This window comes from Aethalodelphis obliquidens, unplaced genomic scaffold (genome assembly GCF_003676395.1).
Source record: "Aethalodelphis obliquidens isolate GAN/ISIS:26980383/991018 unplaced genomic scaffold, ASM367639v1 scaffold7, whole genome shotgun sequence".
Lineage (NCBI taxonomy): Eukaryota > Metazoa > Chordata > Mammalia > Artiodactyla > Delphinidae > Aethalodelphis > Aethalodelphis obliquidens.
Genome location: NW_020837951.1, coordinates 21894635 through 21915779, shown reverse-complemented (window position 1 = coordinate 21915779; position 21145 = coordinate 21894635). Strand labels below are relative to the sequence as shown.

The following is a 21145-nucleotide window of genomic DNA, read 5'->3' as shown; positions in this document are numbered from 1 at the left end:
TATTTCTGCATTAGAAAACCCACTGAGGGCTTCCCCGGTGGCGCAGTAGTTAAGAACACACCTGCCAATGCAGGGGACACGGGTCCGAGCTCTGGTCCGGGAGGATCCCACATGCCACGGAGCAACTAAGCCCATGCATCACAACTACTGAGCCTGCGCTCTAGAGCCCACGAGCCACAACTACTGAGCCCGTGTGCCACAACTACTGAAGCCCACGCACCTAGAGCCTGTGCTCCACAACAAGAGAAGCCACAGCAATGAGAAGCCCGCACACCGCAACGAAGAGTAATCCCCGCTCACTGCAACTAGAGAAAGCCCGTACGCAGCAACGAAGACCCAACGCAGCCAAAAATAAATAAATAAAATTAATTTATTTTTAAAAAATAGAAAAACTCACTGAAACCTCTAAACCACTTACCATACAAGCACATACACCCCAAAAATGAAAAAATTCAAAAGGATCCAAAGAGGAAAAAAATCATAATAAGGACCAGCTTTTTCCATTATATGTTCAAAGCATACAGCTTTGCAGCTAGTTATTAATTTATCATCCCATTTCTTTTTTAGCTTCTATAGATTAAAAATAAGATTTCTGATAAATTCATTTTGAACCATTAAACTAGCATTCCTCATCTACAAAATGAAAATTTTGATATGAATATTAATTCAAGTCCTTCTGAACTCTAAAATTCTATGCTGACAAATTACCAGACTGGATATTAAAATAAAATACCTGTTATAATAAAAATTAAAGAAAACACCTGAAGCCTAATGGCACAGTAAATTATTCCACATTACTAAATACCATATTTGTTCCATTCCTAAATTCATCTAATTTTTTTTAAAAAACCTGTTAAAGAATCGTTTTAATACTTTTATATAAACAAGGCAAATTCTCACTGGTAAGAAAAATGTGAGAAACTACTGGCTTGGGTACATTGTGTGCCTAAGTTAAATTTGGATTTCAAAGTTAAATTACCAAAGCCATCATCACCTGCCAGTTCTGGCTGCCTCCTGATTCAACAACTATAAAAGGAGGTTTTCATTTATTTCTCAGTTATAGCAAGACTGGCAGCAGTAAGTAAATCAATTAATAACTACTGAACAGCTAACATCGTGCAAAACACCATCCTAATCACAAGACAGAGGAACAACAGGAGGTGTAAGACTGAGTGTCTGCCATCTGGAGCAAGTTGAGACAATAACAACACAACTAGTACAACAGCATATGATATGTTATCAGATGACAAAGAAACTGCAGGGAAGTAAGAAATGATATGACAGAGGTAGTGGAAGGTCCAGAAAAATAAAGCCGCCAAATTAGAGGAGTGGGAGGAGAGCAAAAAGGAGAGGAAAGAAATCGTACAGCGTGAACTCTCGTGGCTGGATGGAGGGACAGGTGATGTGGAGCCCCCCATGCCACGCTCATAGTGTATACTGCATTTTTGGTCAGGGAAGAAATGTAATGAAAGCAATATGTTAGAAGAATCTCTCTGGCAGCAGGACAACCTAGAAAAGGAGCAGGCTGGAAGCAGATGACAACGTGGGCGCTACGCCAGGAACCAGAGCTAGAGTAAACAGCTCTTGACTTCAAAGAGCTCCCAATCTATTAGGATGGGATAAGCCAACAACGCAATAAAAGCACAAAGTGGCACTTCAGATGGGTGCTTAGCCTTTTGAGGACAAGGAAGAGTCCTGTGCGTAGGGCAGGGAGTTAGTCAGAGACAACAGAACTGGCCTCTAAGCTAGTCTGTGAGGCTTTTTCAAAGTGGTTTTCCTGGCTGTCGTTTTCTGTTGTTTTCTTTCTTTCCTTCTTTCTTTCTTGATGGGGAAGCATTCTAAGCAGAGAAAACTGTCTTCTCTTAAAATGTAGACAGGCAAGGAGATATAGAGTACATGAAATGCATGAGTGCATGTAATGACTGGAAAATAACAGCCCAGGGATTTTAAGGGGTCACTGATAAAATCTGTGTTTTAAAAATCAGGAAACTCTGTGGCAGTGTAGAAAGTTTTGAAGAAGAGCAGCTGGTGAGAAAGTCATGAAAAGAGATGAAAAGAGTTGAAAAGAGCCGAAACTAGAACGGCAGCAGTGGGAATGGTTCCAGGACACATGGAGGAGGAGGAAGGAGGTCTTACGGAACTGATACTGCAGCAACGAGGAAGAGAAAGCTAGAGGCAATTTATAACTGAGCGCCTACAAGGCTAAGAGAATCATCACAGCACTGATGGTAGTTAAAGAAGAGAAACTATGTTTACTGGGAAGACTGATTTCAGCTTGGACGGGGCAAGTCTGAAAGCACAGCAGCAGCTCCACACCCACAAGGTCAGTAAGCAGCGGCGCTGCAGTTTAGAAGAGGTCAGGGCTGCAGCAAAACAAATCTGAGACATTCATTTTCAAGTGAAAGTTGAATCACTGAAAAGAGTACTTGACTGCACACAGTAAAAGCAATCAAGAACAAGGTTGCTTTGTTTTGTTTTTATTTTTTTTTTACTTACCCATAAGGCATCAAAAGGACATCTAGCATGAAGTCCAAAAGCAGCTGCACAGTCTTTGGTTTCTCAGCAAGGTTAAACGGAGAAGCTGATTTTGATGATTCAACAGGGTATTTCATGTGAAAAAGGGTTGGTATTAAAAGATGCATTAAGCTGAAAAAACAATTACATTTATTGCAACTATTTAAAAAATAAGGTTTTTTATACATGCAAATAACAGACAAAACCAAAAAAAAATAAAATCACATAACAAAAAGTAGCAATCGTAGCAAGGGCCATTCATTTTCAATACCACTAATTTACAAAGTCCTAATCTAGGGAGTGGCCTAGACTTCATTCTTATTTCTTTCTTATTAAAAGCTCAGGATATTGAGTAATAAGTGACATTTAGCCAATCTGGCTCATCACCAAAAACACCTGAGAAAAATGTACATAATATGGGCTCAGTGTTAATATCTATTACCACAAGAGATTTAATATTAAACCTTAGGTAAAGTTCAACTTATAACATGTCCTGTCAATCATTTTTTTCCTTTCCACATTTAATTAAAAATAAAGTCATTCTAAATCTAAAGAAATTAAACATCAATCATGTCAATATTTGGAATACAATATTAAATTTCCACTGTGTGAATTTAAGTAACAGATTCTTTTCTTCTTTCACCAAACCTGTTGCTATTAAAACATGAAAATTTCAGTGTTTACAATGTCTATTAATTTTACTTGTAAATATCTGTATTACAATCTTTTAAAAATGTTTATGCTCTAAAAAGTGAAGTGAAAACATGATTTAAATCCATCTTTCCTCCACAACTTCTTTTCATGGTTGTCACCACAACAGGGCTTAGGATACAGAAGTTTTGAGCTAAGCCTAGAAACTAAGGATGATATTCCTTTTCACCTCTCCAATTCCCATATTAATACAAACGAGTAATTAGTTCCTTAAGAAAACTGCTCTGAAACTTTATATCCTCCAAGAAAGAAATGTCTGATGAAAAGCATATTAGATCTCAAATTTCTGCAATCACAGAAAATCAGTTGCTTCAAAATAACTAACCGAAATAAAAATGCATTTAGATTGAGAAAAATGTTAGTTCTACACATTTTTTGATATGCTCACAAGAAATTTTATAATTTATAAAATTAACAAAACAGTAATGTTGAGGTAACACAGAACCGTCAACTCAAAGAGCTCAACTCAAGCCTTTGTATTTGCCCAAGTGAAACCAAATGTGTGGATCTATTTTTGAATGGCAGCTGTTGACTCTCACAGGTGGGCAATAAGGTAACTGAGGAAAGCATACCTGTCCTGCTGGGGCTGAGGCTTCCCTTCCATGGCAGTAAGAAGTGTAGGAGCCAGCTCACATTGTTTTTCCACTGGTAGGCGAGGATAGCCCATCTTAACATAAATTATAGTAAAATTCTAATGCAACAAGAGAAAGTCAAGTAAGTATGAAAGAAATACTCTAGGATTTCAACAAAAACACATGACTAATAACCTAGGCAGCTTTGTTATAACAAAGAAATTGAATCCTCCTTCCTCATGTTTATCACCTGTTTGTTACAGCTTGACCAACTAGTATATCTCAGGAAGAACTCCAGCCCCAATTACTCAAAATGCTTACTTTTAAGATGGGCTTCATATGAGAGAGCATGATCTAGTCTAAAGCACTTATACGTATATCAAATCATCACATTGTACACTTTAAATATAGACAATTCTATTTGTCAGTTATGCCTCAATAAAGCTGGGGAGAAAATAAAGTACTCATATGTGCAATTACTTTTCACTGAAAAGAAAAAAGTAATCATTTGACCTACCTAAACCTACATACTACACATCAGTATCAGCTTTCCCAGTTTGTTACATTAATCCTTTCAAGCTAAGTGGAGACCCCATGTTAAATCCTAGGCTGCCATTTCCCAACTGGTCAATTACTAAAATAACCTTCTCTTTCTAATTCAGATTGACCTCTCATAATCTTTTACTAAGAATCAATCATTCTTTTTGTAAATCAACATACCTGACAAGTCATTACACCAACATTCCTTTGCCCTGTGTAAATGGCCATACATTATCCTGTTCCTACCATTTCCTCCAGATCAATACTCAGTGGAAAAACAGTGTGTCCTTTTGAAGAAAAACACCTCACGTTTCATTTAGTCTAAGGTGAAATTCTAGGCTGGCCAATATACTGATGGCATCTAATACATGTTATGAAAGAAAACTTACTGTAAGTCAGAAAATATTCCAAGATAACACTCACTGTGACAAAGGAAACTGCAGCAGGGTCCTGGTACTGAACCAAGAGTGTCTCTACTGGGAGCTGTATCTTGGGGCGGCTTTTTATACGCTTATTCAGATGGACCAACAGTTCCATTACCTAAAATACAGGAAGATATAAACTGAAATTATTGATCATATCTTAAAAACGAATTCATTTCTCAGATATTACTTATTTTAATGAATAGTAGCTACTTTGTTCTCTTAAAGGAGGTAAATTTGACATCCCAGAAAGGGAGTATACAATATTAAAATCTTGTTCCAAAATGTTATCCCCAAGAATCCATGCACCAGATTTTTAGTAGTGAATTTATTTTTACAATGTCCTTTAGTTAATTAAACTTGAGATTCCAGATGGGCCTACACTGAGGCACAGTCTCCCAGAAGACCTGTGAACAAATGATAGCAACACACTATGCTACAGACTGAATGTCTGTGTCTCCCAAAATTCACGCTTTAAAGCCCTAAACCCCACTGTGACGGCTTTGAGAGGTAAACAGGTTTGGAGGAGATCCCGGGGGCGGGGGGGGCCCACGATGGGATGGGTGCCCTTCTAAGGGGATGAAGGTATCAGAGTTCTTCCTCTCTCTGCCGTCTGAGGATAAAGCAAGAAGACAGCCCTCCGTACACCATGAAAAGTTCCCGACGAAGAGCCTGACCACGCTGGCACTCTGATCTCGGACTTCCAGCCTCCAACACTGTGAGAAACAAATGCTGTTTATGTCATCCAGTCTGTGGTATACTGTTATAGCAGCCCAAACTAACTAAAATACAACGTGAACACTACAGCAAGAGAAATATACAAGGTACTGAGAGTTTCAGGAAGAAAAAGTTATCTACTAAGATCAAGGAGGACTTCTGGGAGGAACTGACAGGAAACTAAGTCCCAAAGAGCAGATGAAATTCCAAGCAGAAGATCAGTTATAAGAAGGTATAAGAGGTCTAAAAGAACATGGTGTGCTGCATCTGACTGAAACACAGAGTGGTAAGAGATAAAAGCAGGACCTAGATTACAGAAGGATTTGGGTAAAATGCTGAGAAATTTTTACTTTATTTTGAAGATCATCTGGTTCTACTAAAAAGTTTTAAGTAAGTAATATCAAACTTCCTCTCCTTTAAGTGGGAAAAGACAGAAATAGAGGTGAATAAGTCAACAATACCCATGGGTGGAAAGGAAGCTACAGAGGTTTACATCAAATGACCCCAAGCTTACAATGAAAGTGGGATTATCTTGCTAAGAAAGGAGCACTGAGATACAGGATTTTTAGAAAGCCTCACCTAAAGACTCAAGAATTTAAAGTGACTATTCCAGAGGGCCAGGCTTACACTACTCTCCATCACTTCTGAAATTTGAGATCTAGCTTCAAAGCAAGTATTAAGGAGAGCTGTAGGGATGTTCACAGCAACAGCAAAAGTTCAAAGTTATCTACAGCAATCATGAAATAAGTGAATTTTTAAAATAACAACAAATCTAAAAATCAATGTTTGTTAAATGAGTGATAAGAATAATCGTAAAATAGCTGACATTTATTGAGCAGTTTCCACGCAGGACAGCCCTTTGCATTCCTTAGCTCATCTGATTCTCACAACAACTGGAGAGGTGCTATTGTCATTCCCATTTTACCCTGTGAGGAAGCAGAGGGTCAGGAAGTGAAGTTAACTTGTCCAGCAAGTTACTGAGCCAGCAAGTGGCACAGTCAAGATCTGACTCCAGAATCCATATTTTTAACCTTATCAGACACTGACAGTTGAGCTTAATTCAGCTGAAGTGTCTGTCACTGTGAGACACCCTCGGGAGCCCTCAAACATTACAAAGACCTAGAAACTTGCATGACCACACATACCTCACCCAACCTCCTGCCTGTCCAGACCTGTGATTCAGCTGGATGACAGGGGAAAAAATCAGGAGGAGCCAGGCTAAAGGAAACAGCCCTCTTCTGATGATCTAAGCTAGGCTGCTTCCTAGAAGGATCCAATGGAAAATCACTATTGATGGTGGCAGACAATCATGCCCACAATTACGTACTTTCTTTTTTATGACAATTTTTTAAATTTTAAGTAGATTAACTACTTAATTTTCTTCTAGCAATATTATCACCTTAAATATTGACTCATTTCCTATATTTCGTTATCCACTGCCTGCAATCCTCTATAAACCCATAAAAATTAAGAAATCCGCTGAACCAGTCCCTCCCCCAGCTAAACTGACAACAGTTAACCTCTGTCAGTAAGCCTACAGAATTACCAGCCTCGGGCATATAGTATTTTGTCCCTATCAGTTCCCCTTATTACTCATTCATTTATATTCATTTACTCATTAGTAAACTTTTTAATTGAAGTATAACATATAGCTGAAGTGCAAAATTGAGAATGTATGGCTTAATAAATTTTCACAAAGTAAACACACCTTTGTAACCACCAAAAGTACAAAGGCCCTGCACCCCACTGACTAACCCCTCTTCCTGACTTCTAACACCATATTTAAATTTATATAAATGGAACAAATAGGATGAACTCCTGTGTTTTTCATTCTATATTATATCTGAGATTCATCCATGTTGTTGTTCACTTTCACTGCTCTAGTAGGAAAAAAACAGAATTTATCCATTCTCCTATATCATGATAGATATAAGATTATTTCCAGTTTGGACCATTATGAATAATGCTATGAACATTCTTAGCTATGTCTTCTGGTGCACAGATATACACACTTCTGTTGTATACAAACCCAGGACTGGAAATGCCTGGTCATGAAGTATACATATGATAAGCCTTAGAATATTTCCAAACAGTTTTCCAAAGTGGTTATACTAATTTACACTCCCACCAGCAGTGGTCAGTTTTTAATTTTTACCTATTCTAAGAAGTCAGAATATACAAGGTTCACTGTAAAAGAGAATTCTACATAACATATCTCATTTTCCTTAAAATAGTGATATGTCAGTAGAAGTCTAAAACTTATGTCTCTTGGGAATTCCCTGGCAGTCCAGTGGTTAAGACTCGGCGCTTTCACTGTCATGGGCCAGTGGCCGATCCTGGTCGGAGAACTAAGATCCCACAAGCCACGCGGGGCAGCCAAAAAATAAATAAATCAAAAATAAAACATTTCTCTTTCACCCAATTTATCCACAAATTATCAGCTGCTACTCTACAGGTATCCTGCTTAAGCCTAACAAACATTATGAAACTGACAGTCAGGAGCCCTAAAATTACAGAACTGAAAGTCAATACTAGATTAATGCCTAGTGTCACTGACTACAAAATTTTACATACTGAAATTATTTATATGTAAGCTTTTATTAAAAAATACTCTGCTTTCACGACAGTCTTATTTTATATGGTAAAAAAAGGTCTAATAATTGTAACTGCATTCTAGATTTGTGATCAATATCTACATCCTTTGATTTATTAACAATTATATAATAACCAAAACTCCCAATTATCATATTGGTTCTACTTGCAAGAGGTATTAGTATGAGTATAGGACTGTACAAATCATGAAAGTCTGACCAGGTAGCTATATTTCAAAGTAAATAAAAGTCTGACCGAGTATCTATACTTCAAAACAAATAAAAGGGAAACACACATCGAGCCTCTACTACCTGGAGTCAAAATAACATGTAGGCAAAATTATGTTATTGCTTTCAGACATTCTTTTATCCTCAACTTTCATTCACTGACCCCTCATGTACTGAATTCACTTTCACACATAAGCTAAAGAATGAACGTGTTTGCCATCAGGTGAAGGCAAAGCCTGGCAGAAATCATTTAGTCTTGGAATTATCTCTCATGTGTAAAGTCGCTTGTTAGTCATGTGACACAAAGCAAGTTATTTAACTTCTCTGAGCCTCAGTTTCTTCCTAGATAAGATGGGAATAACATGAGCACCTATACCCCACAGAGCTGTTAGATGAGTTGTAATGAACTGAGACAATGTCCACATAGGCATTTAATGCTTTGCACTATTATCATTTTCTGAATCACTTTCCCCCATTTGCAGAAATCAAATGATAACATTTCACAGGCTATTATGAGGATTAAATGGAAGGATATGTCAGAGTCTAGCATACTGCTTAGAATGTAAACAGGTGTCTCAGCTGTTAGATCTCTTTTCCCTTATTCCAGAAGCTTTCAAACTTACTTAACAACAAAACCCCTTTACCAAGAGAAATCTGATATGTAAAAAAAGCAAACAAAATTAGTATTTTACAATATAAATTAAATATACAAGTTCACAATGATTATATCTCTCTTTATTCTATTTTCTTGCTTTTTCAAATTATAATAGAAAAACACATTTATTACAATAAATTAAGTGAAAAATCATAATTATCCCTTTTCCCTAGTCCATTCATAGCCACTCGAAGACACCAGTATTAATACTTCGGTGTTCATCTTCACATCTTTCTCTGTATCCACAAAAATTTCTACAAACATATTTATATCTTTTTTTTTAAAATAGATCTTTATTGGAGTATAATTGCTTCACAATACTGTGTTAGTTTCTGCTGTACAACAAAGTGAATCAGCCACATGCATACATATGTCCCCATATCCCCTCCATCTTAAGCCTCCCTCCCATCCTCCCTATCCCACCCCTCCAGGTCATCGCAAACCACAAGCTGATCTCTCTGTGCTATGCTGCTGATTCCCACTAGCTATATCTTTAGATTTTACTTGTTTACTTTTTACAAAAATGAGCTATATGTCATTCACGTTAGCACAGAGTCTGCTTTGTTTCCAGTTAAAAATATATAAGCTTCTTAATTTAGACCTAACTCATTCTTTGTAGTAGTTGCATAATATTCCATGGGATTCAAAGTTGTTTTTAAAAAATCATCTGTACGACTCATCACAGTAAACACATTTTCGTATATTTCCTTCAAGCTTTTTGTAAAAAGTTTATAGAAAAATTCACCAATAGATCAAAGTCAGCATTATTTGGAATATGAGAAGAAAATCAAAGGAAAATTTCTAGGGAAAAACCTAGTAAGAAATAATAAGAAATATGGGGATATATGTAAATGTAGAGCTGATTCACTTTGTTATAAAGCAGAAACTAACACACCATTGTAAAGCAATTATACTACGATAAAGATGTTTAAAAAATAAATAGATAAATAAAGGACAACATGAAAAATAAATATAACTGAAAAAACGAAGAAATAAGAAGGTAATTACTATTTCTAGTAAGAAATATAAGGGAAGGGGGAGAAGGAAGAAATCTGAACAAGATAAAATAATTTACTTGATGGGTAACTGAGTAAAACATCTTGTTTACTTAGATACAAATTAATGACTGAAATGTTAAGAATGTGGATAGAATTGCTTGATTAATCATTATATTAAAACAGAATATAGGTTATCAAACTCTTAAACAGAAAATGTGTGGCAGGAAGAGGAGAGAAGGGAGAAGAGGGAGAGATGGAAAGAATGAGAACAGATCAAGTGATGAGAAAGGTTAATAACTGGAACTGATGTACATGCCCTCAATCCAAACCTCAAAAAAAATGTGACATCTCAATTACATTGATGAAGATATGCAGCTAAAGTAAATAAGGTTAAGATTGCTGGCTGGGGCAAAGATTCCTCAATCTAACCTACACCAAAGGAAAACACTGGCTACAATACTAGTCTTAGATGATAGAGGTATTGGGGAAAGAAATCTTAAATGAGATTTGAAAGATAAGAAAAGTAAGTAAAAAAATAAATAAATAAAATAAAATTAAAAAAAAGAAAAGTAAGTAATACAATACAAATTACTAAGAAACACAAGACCTTAAACTTGTGCATCAAAACACATCAAGGAGGCGCAAGAGGGAGGAGATATGCAGATATATGTATGCATATAGCTGATTCACTTTGTTATACAGCAGCAACTAACACACCATTGTAAAGCAATTATACTCCAAGAAAGATGTTAAAAATAAATAAATAAATAAGGACACTTAAAAAAAAAGCGCATCAAGGTCAAACTATTAAAACTAAAAGGAAAATCAGAAAAACTACAACAGCAGCAGGAGATTGTAATTCACTATTAATTTACAACAGGACTGGAAGATAGGTTTCTTGAGAAATGAGAGCAGTGTTGAGTGGCCTATCCACACACTGAGCTCCATATTCCACCAATAGGAAATATTTTTTTAATCTTATGAATAGTTTTTATGAACATCAGAAATAATATGCTTTAAAAGACTAGAACATTTGCTCACTGTGGTTTCAAATCAGAATGCAGTAAAACCAGACAAATTTTACACTATTTTAAAACCAAAAACAATGTTCTTATAAACTAATTATTAGGTCAAAAATAAAATAACCTAATACTGCTCACCAGTGTAACTATGGGGTATAACCAAAATAGTAATCAAAGAGAAATCCGGAAACTGAGGTCATTTTCAGTTCTGTTTTTCTGTTATCTGACCTTAATGAAGTCACTTAATCATTCCAAGCCTCAGCTCCATCTATAAAATGGAAATAACACCTACACCTCACATAATCTTGTGAGTATTTAAGTGATTAGCATTTTTCCTGGCACATAATGACCTTTACCATTACGTACTTTACAAACTGAAATCTTATGTGAGAAAAACATATCAAAGGAAAACAAAAAAAGGAGTAATTTGAATAAAAATAGAAGAAAAATACACTTGAAAAAATTAATATAAAAGCTCTTTTTCCTTTTAAATTGGCCCATTAAAAAAAGCAAACCTTTGGTAGGAACAAAAAAAATTAGAAACAAGAATGGAATTTCTCCACTTGAAAGGTAACAGAATATTAAGAATAATAGTATGATAGACGTGAATAATATACAACTGAACATATAAAGTAGATGGTTAGAGACGAATGATTTTCTACAGAAGATAAAATACAAGGAAACATAAAACTCCTAAGTAAATAAGTTTAAAAAAAAAGAAAAAAACCCTACTGAAAATACTCAGCCGAGAGGCCTGGACTAATGCAAAAACTTCCTTCTGTTTACTCTCCTCTGCGCCACTGCAGGTCTTTCTCCACCCCACAGCCAGAATGATTATGTCACTGCCACCAATACCCTTTCAAATGGCTGCCGCTGGAATCCCCATGCCTGAACTCCTATCACTCTTCCTCTGGTGCACAGGGTGCATCTCTGTGGCCTTGTTCAGCTCCCTGAAGGTTTTATACTCAGTTCGGGCTCAGAATCTCTACACAGGGCCTTCTCTGCCTTTAGTGGTCTCCCCATCTCTATGCCTGGCTACTTCCTACACACCTCCCTTACACCCTATACTTAATTTAAATCAAGTCCCCAAATATATTCTTTCATACAATCCTTTGCCATCTTAGCATTTATTGCCATTTTAACTCTATACTCTTTGCCTTATTGTTTAATACTCATCTCCCCAAGTAGACGTTTCTTTCCTTCACCAACGTATTCCTAACACCTGGCATATAGAAGGTACCCAGTAAATATCTGCCAAATAAATGATGAGACTGATGAAGCTAAATAAGGAAACAGAAACCAACACATGAAGGCCTTTTATACCTAGTTATTCTTAGGGTAAGAAAAGGCCATAGAAGAGTTTTAAATAGGAGAATGACGTGATCAAACACGTTATCTATCTTAGCAAAGCAGTATTAACAACAGGCATGTCAAATACGTGACAAGAATGCCCTATTCCTTCCTGTAAATATAACAGACATTCTTAAAGATACTCTTTCTCCACTGAACTCAAATCAGGCCTCAGAATCCCTCTCAGGGCAGACCTCCGGGAAGGTCACTGCCAATCAATTACAGTGGCTCAAGGATTGAAACCTGATGATAGCTCAGAAACCCAAAGGTCTAGTATAAATACACGAGAAGACAAATGAATTATTTTAAAGGTGAAGCATCCAAATGTTCCATGTAGAACATTAGGTTAAAAAAGAAACTCTTGATGTGACAGTTACCCAGCTTTTACTAACAGTTCTTCAAAAAATTCTAAAACAGGAGCTGTACAACAGTATCTTGCTTTTAAAAACATTTCTTTTGCTTACTTTTAATTAAGGCCATATTCACCGTCAGCCAATGATTAAAGAATATTTTTGACCCATTACCACCTGACTTTCATATTGGACTCAAGGGCATAGATTTTAAATCAGACCTCCATACATTCCAGAATAAATATCTCAATTATGTCATCCAGTACTGATGCCAAGTGTACAGCTGGAGCTAAATGCAGCTGTGCTAAGCATACAAAAGGTACTTTTAAATCGTGGAAGCTGGTCCTAGACTTACTGTCCATTTTGAAAAGCCTAATTGGGATCATGAAGCTAGATTTCAATAATGGGAACAGAAAACTCACTTCATAAAATACATCCATTTATTCACTATTTAATTCCCCCAACTGTCCCAGCATGCTTACCTTTTTACGTACTCCTTCTTGGGTGCTGGACAGCTTGAGCAAAACAGGAGGAAGGAATTTAGATATAATATTCTGTAATTGTTCATCTGTTTCAGCATGGCCAAGTCGTAAAAAGACTCGTTCAAGCTGATCTACAATACAAAAAGAGAAAAGGATAACTTAGCACATCAAACAGAACTAAGACTAATCACTTTTATAGCTTAATCCTTTTTTCTATACTGCAGATCCTTCAGCCAGAACTTTAACCATAGCTAGCCCTGTATGCAGATGATTTTGACACAGCAATGAAACAACACTAAAAAGGTTTACTAGCTAATTATACTGTCTTACAACTGTCCTGGTCATTTAACCTCTAGAAGAGAGGAAAACAAAGACAAAAACAACAAATTTCTCTCCTATCTACAAGGTTATTCCGTTTTTCTAAAGGATGTGGATACCAGAAAAGATACAAAAGTTTTGAAGAAATCGTCTAGACCTAGCTAGCAGAGCCATGCAGGAGAACTTTAATCATATACCAGGGATAATATTATATCTTTGGTGAAACCATCTTACTGATGAAATTTCTTCAAAGACAGAATCACTGTCCATTACTGCTGGAATTAGCCAACCAGAATGTGAGAGACAAATTTCCACGAAGAAAGCCACTGAGAAACATATTAACACCAAAGGGATGCTCTCAGCAAAACCCAGGCAACTACAGAACAAGCAACTAACACACTCAGAGCTTCTGTCTCTTCAATCAATACATTGCAGGGGAGGGGAGAGTGCTGAGGTGAAAGGGGAACCTATCAAGGGCAAATGACTGGATACTTGATTTTTTTAAATTATTGTTAATTTTTTAGGTGTTACAATGGTATTGTGGTTATGTTTGTTTTTTAGGGGTTCTTACAAAAATTATCCGTAAGTGATTAGGGAGCATTCTAAGGCACTGGAAATGTCCTACATCTCAATCTGCATGATGATTACACAGCTATATACATTTATAAAAATTCACAAGCTCTATCCTTTCATACTTTCTACTGTATCTATTATACCTTAATTTTAAAATTTAAAAATAAAAAACAAAAAAATTTATTTAAAGGAGTCCTTTTTTTCAGAGATAAAGACTAAAATATCTACAGGTGAAATAACAGTTACTTAGATTTACATCAAATAATCAGGGGTGTACTGGAAATCTGCTGAGAGTAAATTTCAGACATTCTCACAAAAAAAAAAGGCAACTGTGAGAAAAAGACATCTTAATCAGCTTGACTGAAGTAATCATTTCATTATGTATATGTGTATCAAATATTCACATTGTACACCTTAAATATATGTAATTATTTCAGAAACTAAAAATAAAGTCATGGCCTCATTCAGGTCCTCATTTTAAAATAAATAAATAACTGGGGGTGCTGGGGTGAGAAATGGGGAGGGGCCAGCCATATAAGTGAAACCAAGATTGGTCACTAGCTGATAACTGTTCGAGCTATGTGATAGATACTTAGAATTTGTACTTCTGTATATGCTGGAAATTTCCATAATAATTTTTTACAGGAAGAGATATATATACACATATAGATATAGATATGTGTCTCCAGAGGGAGCCTAGAAGCAGTCACAACCTGGCACAACCTAGTAGCAACAAGCGCACCCAGCACCCAGATCTTGGGTTTTTAAACACCCTTCTCCAGTAAAAGGAGCCAGACTCTTGGGGAAATGGCTGATTCTAGGGCTGGGGCAGGGAAAAAACAAGATGAACCTGAAGCATCCTGTAGGGCCAGAAGGGAAACAGGGCCTGATAAGTCAAAGGGATGCAGGAACCACCCTGAAAGAGCTCCATTATGGCCAAGGCTGGAATAAATTTGAGGAACAAAATAAACAACATAGTACTGGATTCTAACCCAAAGTATAAAATAAATTTACATGACTCCATGATATAAATAAATGACTGAATGATTAAATGCACTGGGGAAAAGAGACAAGTCTTTCTTACAGAATTCCAAACAATTATGTAGATGCCTCCCCCTACAGGAGGTAGAGCTTAATTCGTGCCTCTACCCACCCCTTGAGGGTAGACTAGATTTAGTGACTTGCTTCCAAAGAACAGAAGAGGGAAAGAGGAAAATGTTAACTTTACAGTGGTGAAACCTGATAAATACTGTTTTAACCAAGCGATGCCATGTGGTAACACGATCACTAACATGACAAGAAAGGCATTTCAACTCTGTGGTATTCCTTCCAAAAACTCATAACCCTCATCTACTCATGAGTAAAACAAAAAACCAACAGAAACACCAAGTTAAAATACATTCTACAGGCTACCTGGCCAGTATTGCTCAAGACTTTCAAGACTGTGAAGAAAAAAAAAAAAAAAAAAGAAAGAAAGACTAAGAAATTGTCACAGACTAGAGGAGTCCGGGGAGACAGGACATCTAAATGCAGTGTGGTGCCCTGGACTGGATCCCAGAACAGAAAGAGGACATTAACGGAAAAACTGATGAAATCCAAATAAAGTCTTGAGTTTAGCTTTTAAAATTAATACTAAGAGAAGGAAGGGAGGAAAGGCAGGCAGGCTGACTCTGAGATTATCAGACCAAATGCTTCTATTTGCTAATAGTTGAATGCTACTATAAAAGGAGCTCCTAGGAACACTGGATTCAATCCACAACACCCATGGAAGTTACAGGTAAGGAGTCTCTGCCCCAGCGCCTTATAGATCTTAGGCAGTGGAAACTGCCTACAGATTTTAGCTACAGAAACTTAGAAGAACCGTCCTGCGGAAGAAGGCCGAAAGTTAAATTCTTCATCACAAACTGACCTGCAAAATCTGTGCCCAAGGCTTAAAAAAAAAAAACCAAGTGATATCTGGTCCTTTCATTTTTCATACAACCATTTGGGTGCTTCCTATGTATCCCCAGCATAGCACCTAACACTTTCTACTCTCCCTCACTAGAAAGGAAAAGATAACATCCTCAACGCAGTAAAACTGTTTATGATGGGAATGTGGGAATGGAAAGAAAGGGCACCAAACATCACACGGGGGTCCTTGTCAAAGAGGTCAAGCATACCCAAGGAAGAGGCAAAGGAAGAGGATCGATGTAACACTGCTGCGTCATCCTGACAAACATCTATACTTTAAATAAATGATCATCAAACATGTTCAAACTTTATGAAAAGAAATGTAAATACAAGTGCAGATATAATCAACCACTAACTTTTTCAGCCTACCAAAGTTAGCAAAATATGGGCAAAGATTCAGCAACAGTATGGTGCCTGAATCCTGCTGTTAACGGCACTGAAGGGTGAACCCTGTGCCTCTACCCTCAACCCTGGAAACTGAGCCCCGTGAAAGTGACAATCCAAATTAGGCCTTTGCCCCCAAACGTGTCTATTCAGAAACAAGAAGGGATGTAACCAAAAGTTCTGAAAATTCAAAAGGAATCTAAAACTCAAGTTCACCTTTCACAAGGACTCAGTGTTCAGTTGTAGGAACTGAGATCCTCCAGGTCATCACCAAAGTATCTGAGGTATGACAAACATTACTTTAGAGTCAGGGGCAAGTTCTACCCTCTCCACAATTTTGATATTATTCCTCTTATTCAAACTCATATTAATTTCACTTACAAGAAAATTAAAGACATCACTATAACCTCAGACAGTCACTGTTAAATGTGGGGAATATATTCTGAACTATTTTTTCCTATTCATACACTAACATTATTTTAACCTAAAAACTGGAATATGACACATACTATTTTACAATTTGCCTTTTTTTTCCTTTTAGTTAACACAAACATATTATCTAAAACCCTTGGAGCAATAGATGTCTCAGGACTTTTCAGATTTTTGAATTAAAATAAAGTGTATATGCTGTGTATTTCAAATAACCCCATCCACCCTGTGTGTTCTAGGGCAGTTCCTATAATTAAATACATTCAGATTACTGCAATAAGACATATGGATGCTCACACTAAGTGGGATAGTCAAAGATTTTAAAGAACCTCATATCCATTCAGGTCAGGTTTTAATACCCAAAGAATTACACTAAAAAAAAAAAGTGTGGATATGTATAAAATCATAAATATCTTTGCATAGCACTAAATAAAGATCGAATTGATAAAACTATGCCTACAGAAGTAGTATGATTTATTTAACTATTTGTGCTACTACCAGATTTACAGTACCATAAACGATGCTCCAAAGAACATCCTTAGATATGGGGATATATGTATATGTATAGCTGATTCACTTTATTATACAGCAGAAATTAACACACCACTGTAAAACAACTATACTCCAGTAAAGATGTTAAAAAGAAAAGATGTTAAAAAAATAAAATAAAAAACAAAGAACATCCTTATCCATGTGTATCTGTGCACTTGTATGCGTTTCTGTAAGCTAAAACCCTAGAAATGAAACTGCTGAGTCAAAGGGTAGGAGTGTCAAGTTTAAGAGATTTTGGAAAAATGTCCTTCAAAAAGGCTGTGCTCATTTATACCACCAGCAGTATATGTAAGTACCAATTTCCCTATACTCACTCCTACAATGAGTAATCAATCTTACAAAGATTGTAAGTAATCAACCGTAGCTGACTATGATAAATTTTAAAAAATCTCACTGTTGTTTTATATCTTTTATTACTATGGCAAAGTTTGTTTATTTATTTATTTATGGCTGTGTTGGGTCTTCGTTGCTGTGCGCAGGCTTTCTCTAGTTGCAGCAAGCGAGGGCTACTCTTCGTTGCAGTGCACGGGCTTCTCACTGCAGTGGCTTCTCTTGTTGCAGAGCACAGGCTCTAGGGCACGTGGGCTTCAGTAGTTGTGGCACTTGGGCTCAGCAGTTGTAGCTCGCGGGCTCTAGAGCGCAGGCTCAGTAGTTGTAGTGCATGGGCTTAGCTACTCCGTGGCATGTGGGATCTTCCCGGACCAGGGCTTGAACTCGTGTCACCTGCACTAGCAGGTGGATTCTTAACCACTGCACCACCAGGAAAGTCCCTTATTGATCATTTGAAATATATTCTTCAGCAAATTACTTTATTCTTTTGAGTTGCTGACTTCTAAAAGCTTTTATACAATATTGAAAAAACTACCCCCTGTTCTTTCATACATTAAAATACTTTTTTCCTAGTGTGGCTTGTGACTCTATAGCACATTCTTTCTTTTCATATCTAAGTTTTTTAAACATAAATTTACCATTCCTTTGTTTTATGGTTTCTGAGTTTCTAGTCATGCTTAGAAATGCCTTTTTAACTCTAAGATTATAAAAAATATTATATTCTGCAGAGAAGAGTTAACACAGCGGGCCTGAGACTGCTATCCTTACAAGGCTTTGTTTGCCAAGGTTGGTCCTTGTCTGCCATCTGGAGACTTGGATTTCAGGAGGGTTCCCACAGTTCCCAGAACTGATGAGAGTTACTCGCTGTGCCTGAACTGTTTGTGCAAACAATATGCTTTATGCTCAACCGTGCTTTCCTCCTGAGAATCAAGAATTCTAGTACGTGTTAGGCAGAAGGTGCCAACGTGACCAGCACCAAATAAAAACCCTTGGTAATGAGTCTCTAAAGAATATCCCCGGTAGACAACATTTCACATGTGTTGTCAAAACGCATTGCTGAAGGAATTATGCATGTCCCGTGTGCCTCAACTGGGAGAGGACTCTCGGCAGCTTGCACCTGGTTTCCTCCAGACTCCACCACATGTGCCTTTTCCCTTTGCTCATTTTGTTTTTTATCCTTTTACGGTAATAAATGTTAGCCATGAGTACAAATATCTGCAGAGTCCTGTGAATCCTCCTAGCAAGTCATGGAACCTGGGGTGGTTCTGGAAACCCTGACACACATATTTATCTATGTTTTCTTCTAGCTCTTATGATTTTCCTTTCTGTATCCAAGTCTTTAATCCCACTGGAGTTTTTTTGGCACATGAGGGATGTAAGAAACCTAGTCTTTTGTGGGTTTTTTAAATCTTTTTCATTGTGAAATAAAACATTTAGAAAAATGCGTACAAAACTAAGTGTAGCTTAATGAGTTATTATAAACACCTATGTAACTATTGCCCAAGTCAAGAAAAAAAAATTTATTATGAAACTTGTACAAAGAAAGGTTTCTACTCCACTTGGAGTTGGAGAGGACTGAAAGACTGTTGAATATAAAAAAGCACAGTGAGTTTTAAGGTCACGGAGGTAATTACAGCCAAGCAAGAACTAGAATAGGGTCTTCTGATCTTCAGTCTAAAAACCCTTACCTACCCATGCAACTGTCTACAACGTTGACCCTGTATTTTATATGATACTATCCCTGTATACTGCACCTTCTACAGGGAGCCCTGTTTGAGAGAATCACCAAAAGGTCATAAGAATTTGCCTCATTCAAGTGGTATTTATGACAACGGGAAAATGTACAAATTCAAAGGTCAGAAAACAATACCAGAGAAAGCTCACTACTATGAATAAGAAGCTAAGACCAAACATGTCAAACTAAATTTACCCTTCCTCCTTCTCCCTGCTCTGCCAAATTCTCTCCTCCATAAAGGCCCAGCACCCTGCTATCTTCACCCTGTGAAGCACTAATTCCCCTATCTAGATCACACATTCACTCACACACTCATTCAAGTGTGTACTGAAGCCCTACTGTGTGCCAGAGCTTGGTGGTCAGGGGTATAGAGTAGAGAAGGAAGAGGCAAGGCTGGTGTCCAGGTTTAGCACACGTGTATGGTAACTGCAGTAGAAAGAAAACAACAGAAGGCCTGAGATAGACTGCTCAAGACAAGAGCATTTAAGGATGGAGGAAGGAGAGTCTGAAAAAGGGAAGGATAGGCAACACACAAAAATAGGAAGAAAACTGAGTATGGGGTCATAACAACTCAGGAAAGAAAAAAATGGAACTAGTCAGGAAGAACTGGAAAAAGTTCGTTTGCCCTTTTAAAAAAAAAAAAATCTAAAAAAATCCTTGCAGGTAAATTAATGACACAAGTGTAAGAAGCAAGATTTTAAAGCTTTTAAAAGAAAAATGAGAAGGGAAAATTAAAACTCAAGCACAAGGCATTAAAGACTAACAGGTTAAGATTTTAAAATATCATAAAACACACTATAAAGTAAAAGAATAAGCTATAAATAGCTACGTTTTTAAATGAAAAGAAATTGAGTACAGAATATACTTTTAAAATTCCTACAAATCAAGAAAAAGCAAATTAATCCAAAGATTTTAAATGGACAAAGAATATAAGCAGGCAATTCAGAGATGAGAGTCATATATTTAATAACACATAAAATGGTAATCACACTGATCAGGAACACATAAAATTAACACAATAATGAGATACAATTTTGCAGCCTACACATTAGAAAAACTCTTCAAATGTTGGCAAAGACTGGAAACCAACCAAGAGGAACTCAGGCTCACCACTGATGGGGTGTACACTGATACAATCTCTGAGGAACAAAGCTCTAGTTCAGTAGCCTCTAGTGAGGTTCAAGAGGCACATCCCCTTCAACCCAGCACTCCTGCTCCAGGGGAACATACTCTAGAGCAGTGCCCAGCTGCAAAGTAGCGCAGCTGCAAACTGTTTGTCACCAGCCCTCTAAGAGAAAAGAACACTTCTTGCTTCACTGAGAAAGTCTTACCAGGATAAGAAACATTAAATAAATTAACAGTGAGAGTTGATTTACATTCTGCCACAAGTTCCCTATTTGCAAGACATAATTCCCCAGTCCTCAGACCACACTTCTTTGTGTATCACTGTCCTGGAGAAAAACTCCCAGGGAAAGACAAGCACAAGGACACTGTAAGAAACTGTTCATAGCCACATGGTCAGTAAATGCAAAAAAAAAAAAAAAAAGGAAACAATCTAAATGTCAGTCAACAGGAAAATGGATAAAGAAAATGTGGCAGGGTCATACAACAATGAAAATAAGCAAGAGTCACATGTCACATGGACCAACATGACAGTATCTTAAAAACTAAGATCAAACAGAGAAAGCAAGTTGCAGGATATGTACATTATGGTTCCACTTA

At 36.9% G+C, this 21145-nt stretch overlaps 1 protein-coding gene across 10 annotated transcripts in view; it reads right to left on the bottom strand.

Moving 5' to 3' along the window:
- Positions 1 to 21145, bottom strand: part of ECPAS (Ecm29 proteasome adaptor and scaffold) — a 98838-nt gene that overhangs the window by 58939 nt on the left and 18754 nt on the right. For 9 of the 10 annotated variants that reach the window (XR_003432547.1, XM_027105226.1, XM_027105225.1 and 6 more), the window contains 4 exons: positions 13153 to 13283; positions 4761 to 4877; positions 3798 to 3916; positions 2497 to 2646 (listed from right to left, as the gene is read on the bottom strand). Coding sequence is in view for 9 of the 10 variants with exons in the window: in XM_027105226.1 (XP_026961027.1) it covers positions 2497 to 2646; positions 3798 to 3916; positions 4761 to 4877; positions 13153 to 13283 (517 nt within the window). In the remaining variant the exon portion in view is untranslated. Of the gene's footprint in view, positions 1 to 2496; positions 2647 to 3797; positions 3917 to 4760; positions 4878 to 13152; positions 13284 to 21145 lie in introns of those variants that run through there. The other variant, XM_027105231.1, reaches the window with a different exon arrangement.